The sequence below is a fragment of the Hypomesus transpacificus genome, chromosome 4 (assembly GCF_021917145.1).
Source record: "Hypomesus transpacificus isolate Combined female chromosome 4, fHypTra1, whole genome shotgun sequence".
Classification (NCBI taxonomy): Eukaryota; Metazoa; Chordata; class Actinopteri; order Osmeriformes; family Osmeridae; genus Hypomesus; species Hypomesus transpacificus.
In genome coordinates, this window is record NC_061063.1 from 5,814,648 (window position 1) to 5,823,773 (window position 9,126).

The 9,126-nt window shown below is 48.3% G+C and overlaps 1 protein-coding gene across 2 annotated transcripts; it reads right to left on the reverse strand.

Moving 5' to 3' along the window:
- Positions 1-699: 699 nt before the first annotated feature.
- On the reverse strand, positions 700-8,246 carry eno2 (enolase 2). Of its 2 annotated transcripts, XM_047019349.1 has the most exons (12): positions 8,202-8,246; positions 6,120-6,205; positions 5,376-5,471; positions 5,163-5,221; positions 4,349-4,418; positions 4,096-4,229; positions 3,595-3,817; positions 3,240-3,437; positions 2,894-3,095; positions 2,378-2,486; positions 2,035-2,093; positions 700-1,334 (listed from the first exon to the last, which is right to left on the reverse strand). In XM_047019349.1, the coding sequence occupies exons 2-12, from the start codon at positions 6,202-6,204 to the stop codon at positions 1,265-1,267; spliced, it is 1,305 nt and encodes a 434-aa protein (XP_046875305.1). In that variant the 5' UTR covers position 6,205; positions 8,202-8,246; the 3' UTR covers positions 700-1,264. The 2 variants fall into 2 exon arrangements, with proteins under 2 accessions (XP_046875305.1, XP_046875306.1); XM_047019350.1 differs by lacking the exon at positions 8,202-8,246 and having other exon boundaries at positions 6,120-6,262.
- Positions 8,247-9,126: the final 880 nt, after the last annotated feature.

Consider the following 9,126-nt stretch of genomic DNA (forward strand, 5'->3'; position numbering starts at 1 on the left):
AAGGTAGCACCTTCATAAAACATGCAGTGAGTCAGGCTGAAAAACCTGTCAAGCATTAGTGGGTCAGTGGTAGAATTCTCGCCTGCTGAGCGAAGGCCAGCCGTGGGTAGCCAGACAGCATTTCTGTGATCTTATGCAACCTTTTTCTGCAGGCATTTAAGAGACGAGGATTGTGGGTGCATGCCTGGGTTTGCTATGCGACCAAGGTACCATTTTTTCATGAATTTCCTAAACATAATTAGTGTAGCAATGCATGTAAGTAACGCATGGGTGCCCTTTACTTTTGATATAGACTAGTACATTCTGTGTCATCCTTCACATTTACAGAAGTTTAAGTGATACAAATCAATAATATTGTTAGTGGGAACTGGGTAACTCCACCACACAGGAACAGTGAACACAGAGACAGGCCTGGCATGATAGAAGTATCCACCTCTTTATTTCACATCTTTATTTTTCTGTGACAGACATTTAATACAGAAACTGTATTTTCACACAGCTATTCTACAGATATAGGAACTCAAGGATGGGAGGTGGGCGGGACGGGCTTCAAGCATGGGGGTACCAAGCCAATCAGAGCCACACAAGGGGGTAGGAGTGAGGAAGTAACCAATAGCAACAACAGGAACAAGAAGAGGGATGCAGAGTGAGGGGAGGATTGTTCCTGGAGAGGGGGGTGGTGAGACATAGGGAGAGAGAGAGGAGAGGGGGATGGAGAGTGCAGTTTTCATGTCGTCATGGGTGAATGAGTGCATGACTGTGCAACACAATGTCATGTATGTGTGCGTCTTTGTGTATTTCTGTCATCCAAGTCAATATAAATATCTATATAAATATTTATCTTGTTTATCATAATCATCGGTTCCAGTTGTGCTTCAAGCTTCATATATTTGATCTACACAAATCTCTCCATCCACGTTTGTCAATCTGCTGGCATGTCAGTTTAGTCTGCCTGTCAAAAGATTGGTCAGTTCTGTCTGTAGTCCCATCGGTCCTGTGTGTGTGTCTGTAGTGCTGTTGGTCCTGTCTGTCTGTGTGTGTGTGTGTGTGTCGGTGGTGGGTGTTTGGCTGGGTCAGCTGGGTCTCACAGGAGTGGTCTAACAGAGGATGGGTCTCACAGGAGTGGTCTAACAGAGGATGGGTCTCACAGGAGTGGTCTAACAGAGGATGGGTCTCACAGGAGTGGTCTAACAGAGGATGGGTCTCACAGGAGTGGTCTAACAGAGGATGGGTCTCACAGGAGTGGTCTAACAGAGGATGGGTCTCACAGGGCACTGGGATTTCTGAAGTTGTGACCGGCGAAGCGAGCCTGATCGCCCAACTCCTCCTCAATCCTGGAGACGCAGAGAGAGAGAGAGAGAGAGAGAGAGAGAGAGAGAGAGAGAGAGAGACAGAGAGAGACAGAGAGAGAGAGAGACAGAGAGAGACAGACAGAGACAGAGACAGAGACAGAGATAGCAAGTATGAAACAGATTGTCAGAGGTTAGAATGACAGAGAAGACCCATGCTATCTGTGAGGCATACAAAAACTGGTACAATAATGGGAACATTGTCATGACATTATCCCAGTAGTCAAGTGTCTTTATTGGCTATTCATGGCTAAAGCTGCTGTGATTGGGTTAGCTGCCCTCCCACCCCCCCACCCGCGCCGTCCCTTGTACCCTAAGAGGCCAATGGGATTATCTGCTGAGCTGATCCCAAGTGCTCACCGCGATGTGACTGGCTTGCACACATGGGGTGACATTGGCGTGTGGTTTACTATGTGTGACACGACAGTATCTGTGTGTGTGTGTGTGTGTGTGCTTGGTGCAGAATGAGTGAGCCTATTCTATTCTCTGATGTCACTGTAACATCATTCATTTACATATCTCAGTAGTCCAAGATATGAAGAGAAATCCCAATATGACATGTAAGCTCTAACTTCATTCAAGGGGCCATGAATATTTGATTAGGAGTGAGAGTGATGACAGAGAATGAAGGAACAAGATGGGGATGATAAAAAGGAGGGGGGAAGACAGAAGGAAGAACACTGACCTCATGAGTTGGTTGTACTTGGCCAGTCTCTCAGATCTGCAGGGGGCACCAGTCTTAATCTGAGAGAGAGAGAGAGAGAGAGAGAGAGAGAGAGAGAGAGACGGAGAGAGACGGAGAGAGACGGAGAGAGAGAGAGAGAGAGAGAGAGAGAGAGAGAGAGAGAGAGAGAGAGAGAGAGAGAGAGAGAGAGAGAGAGAGAGAGAGAGAGAGAGAGAGAGAGAGAGAGAGAGAGAGAGAGAGAGAGAGAGAGAGAGGTGAAGCGAAGCAGATAGATTTAAATCATGATTCAAATTGTTTCAAAGTATGTGTGTGTGTCCATTGTGTGCTAATGGTTGTGTTGTACCTGCCCAGTGCAGAGGCCCACCACCAAGTCAGCAATGAAGGTGTCCTCGGTCTCTCCAGAGCGATGGCTGACCATAACCCCCCAGCCATTAGCTTGGGCCAGTTTACACCTAGGGGAGGAAGCCAGGGAGGAAGGGAGAGAGGATAGACAAGGGGAGAAGGATAGAAGAGAGAAATAGAAGTTGATCGAGCATGGGGGAGAGGGGACCAAAGGGGGGGGGCAGGGATAGTAAAGTGTATCCAGCAGCATGAGGCACTGTCGCTACACAGTTGACAGTTACAATGATTTACTGCACCAGTTGATTGACGGCTGGATTAAGTACCTGCGGTCACTTGAGTGGTGCCCTGTGACTGGTGTTTGTATGTCTGATTGATGGCACCATTAGTAAGAAGGATGGATAGATGGAATAATGTCACAAATGTATGACTCAGTATGCACAGTGACAGCTGCCAACTAGCTATGAATACTCAAGCAGTTGTGCAGTGGGTCCTTTTGGAGGTCAAAGGTTAAACTCACGCCTGTATGGCCTCGGTGACCGAGCCTATCTGGTTGACCTTGAGGAGGAGGCAGTTGCACGCTCTGTCCTCCGCAGCCTTCTCTATTCGCTTCGGATTGGTCACTGTCAGGTCGTCCCCAACGACCTGGATGCCCACAGATGCCGTGAGACGGGACCATGCCTCCCAATCGTCCTGGTCGAACGGGTCCTCGATGGAGACCACTGGAGTGTGGGGGGGGGGGGGAGGGCAGGATGGTAGAAGAGAGCAGGGAGAGGGGAAGAATTGTCAGCTCACCTGAGTAGTCAGTGTCAACCAGTTAATGAATTCTCAATCTGTTCACCTGAGTAGTCGACAAGTCAACTCACCTGGGTAGTCGTTGACGAAGCTCTGGTAGATGTCAGACAGCTCCTCTCCAGTGATGTGTCTGTCGGAGTCGGGGGCGGACTTGAAGTCCAGGTCGTACTTTCCGTCGCGGTAGAACTCGGAGGCCGCCACGTCCATTCCGATCACCACCTTGTCTGTGAAGCCCGCCTTCTCTATGGCCGTCTTCAGCAGTTCCAGAGCTGAGATGGAAAGGTGTGTGTGTGTTGGGGGGGGGGGGGGGGGGGGGGGGGGGGGGGGGGGGGGGGGGGTGAGAAGGCTCAGATCCAGCAGGGGTTTCACGGTTCCTGGTGCAGGTTCTGGACCCTCTTAGACCCTCGATCCCCTCCCCTCTCTTACCCTCACTGTTCTCCAGGATGTTGGGGGCAAACCCCCCCTCGTCGCCAACGTTGGTGGCGTCCTGGCCGTACTTCTCCTGGATGACTCCCCTCAGCGTGTGGTACAGCTCTGACCCCACCCTCAGGGCCTCGCGGAAAGACTCCGCCCCAACAGGAAGGACCATAAACTCCTGCATGGCCAGCTTGTTGCCGGCATGGGAGCCGCCGTTAATGACATTGAAGGCCTTGGAGGGAATGATGGAGGGAGACGGAGGGTGACATGGAGGGAGGTAAAGAGGGGGAGTGGCAGAGAATTATGGGGAAGATGAAGGGAGGAGGAAGAGACGGAGAAAGAAGACATGGGAGATGGACATAGAGAAGGAGAGACAAAAAAGAGAGAGTGGAGGGAGGGAGGGAGGTGGAGACAAGGGCGGGAACATGAATAATTGTTGATGAATAACCCCGTTGTAGCATTTCAAAACCTGCGTCTCTCCCCTAGTAGCAGAAGAAGAGTCAGTCTTACTGGTACTGGGAGCACCAGCTCTGTGTTTCCGGCCAGGTCAGCTATGTGACGGTACAGGGGGACTGCTTTCTCTGCAGCACCAGCCTTGCAGATGGCCAGAGATACCCCCAGGATCGCATTGGCCCCGAACTGGGCTGTGAAGGAGAGGACAGGGTATAACATTGTGTGTGTGTGTGTGTGTGCGTGTGCGTGTGCGTGTGCAAATGGGTGTGTGTGTGTGTGTGTGTGTGAGTGAGGAGTATGAGTGACTCACACTTGTTCTCTGTGCCGTCCATTTCGATCATTGTGTTGTCCAACTGCTCCTGCTCCACCACACTGATGCCCTGCGACACACACACACACAAACACACACAAACACACACTCTATCAGATATAACAGTTATATATAGTTCAATAATACTAAGGCAATTACACCATCTCCAGTGCTTGCAGTAGTCAAAATCATGATTAAGCACATTAAAAGCGTCTGTGATTTCTATCATATAAACACCAAGCAGTAAACCTCTGTGCTGTAGTGTCTTAGAGCATTTTTTTACCGCCTGGATGCATCCCAAGATTAATTCTCACACAAACATCTGCCCCCATAAATCTTTCTTTCTTCTGTTTTTCTTTCATGTTATTATCTCTCTCCTCTCTCACTCTCTCTCTCTCTCTCTCTCTCTCTCTCTCTCTCTCTCTCTCTCTCTCTCTCTCTCTCTCTCTCTCTCTCTCTCACACACTCTCACTCTCTGTCTCTCTCTCTTTCCAGTTCCCTCTGCAGTGCAGCAGCACATACACACACACAAACATTTGGACTATAAATATTTCCTTTGTTCTTAGCTCCACACGTTATGGGGCAGAACCATCTTCTTCCAATTAACTCGAAACAACCCCCAGATTGTGATCCCTCCTCTCAGTCCATCTCCACACATCCACTGATCTACTGTTATCAGGATGGGACTTCCCATTGCCTCAGCTTTCAGCGCAACCATCCGGATGAGATAGCTATCTGCAGATCAATATGCACTCGCAAACCAAAACACTCTCACATGGATTGGGCAACACATACACACACACACTGAACTTACCGAAGCGATGAGGGCAGGTCCCAGAGTGTCATTTATGTGGCCGACGGCCTTGAGGACTCCTGGAGGATGGGGAGATGGATGGGAGGGGGTAGTCGATGAGAGGATGAAAATGGGTGTAGGGGGGGAAAGGTATGAAGAGAGCATCTAATGAGTACTGTAATTATGTTCACAACAACACACATGCACACACACGTACACACACACACAAAATACCTTTGCCCTTGTAGCGACTCTGGTCTCCATCCCTCAGCTCCAGAGCCTCATATATGCCGGTTGAGGCTCCACTAGGAACTGCAGCCCTGAACAGCCCTAAGGTAGACAGGGGAGGGGGAGACAGGGCAAGGAAGAGAAGGGTGAGAGGAAAAAAGAGAGACATGTGGAAGAGGAGGGAGGGAGGGATAAAACAAGGGAAATGAAAGAGAGAGAAAACATGTTGAGAGATACGTAAGGAAAGGGAGGACAGACGTGAATGTGAAAAAGCCGAAGAGAGAAGGAAGGAAAACCACCCGGGTGACTGAATGAGCATAATTCCACAAATGACATAATCCTTTACAAACAGGTACAGCTCGATATAGCTGACAGGCTCTTGATTATTGTTGATTGTTTTAAAACCTTTTTTCTTTTTTGGTTTTGATAGACTCTGGGATCAAAGAATCAAGGGTTTTACACAAAATATGTTGTTGTTTGAGGGGTTTAACTGTGGGCCTACTAAGGTCACATGAAGGGCATTGTTGTCCGTGTATACTGCATATGCAACCTTCAAGTGGTGTTACATTCACTTCAATTTCATTACAGAGAGATCAAAACATATGTTAAAAGTGTCATTAAAAGAGACCCGTTGTTTTTGATCTGTGAACATTTCAGCGTGTGTGTGTGTGTGTTTGTGCATGTATGTGTGTGTGTGTGCGTGTGTGTGTGTTGAGTGGAATCTATTTAGACAGGCATGCAGCAGGTCACCTTTCTCTGTTCGCAGGTCCACTTCCACTGTGGGGTTTCCCCGAGAGTCCAGGATCTCCCTGGCAACAATGCTCACAATCGACATCCTGGGGAGGGAGAGATGGAAAGTGACAGACAGAAAGGCAGAGAAAGAGGGACAGATAGACAGAGAGATCCGAATCAGCTCAAGGCTCAGAATCAGCTCAAGGCTCATGATAACGTCTTTTGTACATAAAGAGTTGATGTCCGTGTCAGAAAACGCTGTGTCCAGGTTGCAGTTGACCCACGCACACCCGATCCGTCCGGCCTGGCTCTCTGGAAGACCCAGCACGTCTCTCTCTAGACTGTCTGTCCACACTGGGCTCAGGCTAACCCTTCCAGCACATCCGGCTGACCTCATCACAACACATTACAGCTACTGTTCTATGACCTTTTTCAAGCGGTTGCTGGGTCCAGTTGCTAAATCCAGTCACGAGGTGTGGGAACACGCAGCCTCCATCAACGCCATCGGTGGACATTGTCCAAACTTTCAGAGCCCCGTCCATCTGGTCAAGACTCACAATTCCCTTGAGCCTTAATCAAGGTTTTCCTATCCCATAGGTAATACCAATCCAGTTGATAAAGCCTCACTTTCAGTCTCATCCCTGAGTGACAGGAGGAAGAACCCGTTTTACATCTGCAGTGCCCTCCTCCATTCTCCTCACCTCAAACGCTTGTCATGTACAGCAGGTCCTCAAATACATATCTCTCAACATGGGGACGGATGTAGGTACTTCTGTGGTCCCTGTATCTATAGAGGACTTGTTTGCTCTGATGTCAGGTAGCATTTCTAAACGGCAGCCGTGCGTTTAATAGTATCTCCCCCACACAGACGCTCACACACGCAGCGAGCATCAGAACGGGCTTTGAGGACACCCGTGTTGCCGCCACACCTTTGGTAGACTGCAGCTCTCAGCACAAATAAGGAGCAAGCGTAAGAGGGGAGGAGGGAGAGAGAGGGAAAGAGGGAGGCGGAGGGGTGGGGGTTGCAGAGCGAGCCATGATGGGGAGAAAAAAATAGATAAATAATTAAATGTTATCTTTTGGCTGAGGAAAAGAGGAGGATGAAAGATGGAGGGAGAGGAGGAGAAAGATTGGAACGTTGTAGTGGAAAGGAGAGCAGGCACCCTTGGAGAGAAGAAGGAAGAGGGCACATTTTAGCAGGACTTGCACAGGCTGGACACACGCTGACACACACGAACACACACACACATACACACACACAAGAAGAAGTGTCACAGGCACAGACAGGCACATACACATGAAAACAGACAGATGAAAACACATTAGTGAGGCACACACTTTCACACACACACACACACACACACTCCTTGCTAGCACAAACACCGTCCACCCACTTACTAAAACAGACAGCTCACAAATACTGCTACAAATGAAGGCACCCAAGTCCTTTTCCCTCCTCACTCTCTTTCTTTCAGTTTCATCTTTATCTCTCTCTCCTTTTCTCTTGCTCTAAAGCACATACTCCATCACCATCATAAGTATCCCCTCACACATCCATGCTCGTTCTGCTGTCTGCATTGGATGCCTATACTGTACATACATTACAGGAACATAGCCATGCGTTAAGGAATATCCCCACAAGCGCACTCTTACACATATACCCACACACACAGCTGAGGCAGCATCCAAATACTCATACTCTGCACAATACTGGATAGTATACTGATACACTATATCCAGACTGTCACACATACACATATACACACACGCACACACACATTGACAGTGTATCAGTGGACATACATTGAGTAGGAAGCCTAAAAGCTCTGACACACCAACGTAACACCTCACACATGTGCCATAGCATTTTCATTACACCTTCCTACACACACAAACACACATGCACACACACACAGAAACTGTAGCAGCAACATCTCCCCCACCCACACACATCAACCCCTGAGCTTCCCTGTCCAAATCAATACAAGAGGTTTTGGACAAACCAGACATGAGAGAAAATCGACTCACTTGTATGAATGAGAAAAGAGTGGGATGAGAGAAAGAGAGGAAGATGAGAGGAGAGAGGATGTTCATCCTTACCTGCTGTCTGTGTGTTTCTACTACAGGGCAAGCGAGAAAATGCTGGCGATGGAGAGAGCGAGATGGGAGGGAGATAAACTGAGAGGAGGGTGGGGGGGGAAGCCGAGGGAGAGAGAGACGGAGAGCTGAGAGGAGGAAAACAGAGGGAGGGGGTAAAACGTGTGACAGAAGGGGGAGGGGATGGAGACATGACTCACAGGAAGATGTTGAGAGAGGGAGAAAAGGAGGGATGGGAGGAGAAAAAGGAGGTTGGGGACTGATTAATTAGGAGGAACTATGGATGGAGGAGAAATGTTAGGGAGAAAACGATAGGGTGCTGCATCTAAGCTGCACATTAGGGGTAAAAATAGACAGAGGAAGAAAAAGAGTCTGTCTGTTCTATTCCTCCTTCTCATTCTCCCCTTCTTCCTTCTCTCTCTCTCTCTTTCTCTCTCTCGCTCTGTCTCACTCTATCTGTTTTTCTCTCGTGGTGCCATAGATGTAGAGTCATGCATGTGTAGGGCAAGCTTGCATGTACAGTTACATAATCTATGCTACAGAACACTAGTACAGCAGCAGGAAAGCAGTCTGTACAAAGAAGAACCACATTGATACAGCACATTACCACGCACACACACATCCATGTTTCCACAAACACAAATAATGCACTTGGAATACATTTACCGGAAGTCTTACATTTCTTTGTGGAATCTCCATCACCACGTTCTCCGACCTCGACTTCAAATCTGTGTCCAGACCAAATATAAATATGACTATTTTATTGTGTTTCTATTAATGAATCATTGTGCACTTTCGGTTCCTACGAAACAACATCAAATGTTGAAGCTTGCTGGGGGCACAGTGTTAAAGGCCCATATTGACGTACATACAAATGGACAGGATAGGTTATATGAGAGTGTGAGCATATTTGTGTGTGTGTGTGTGG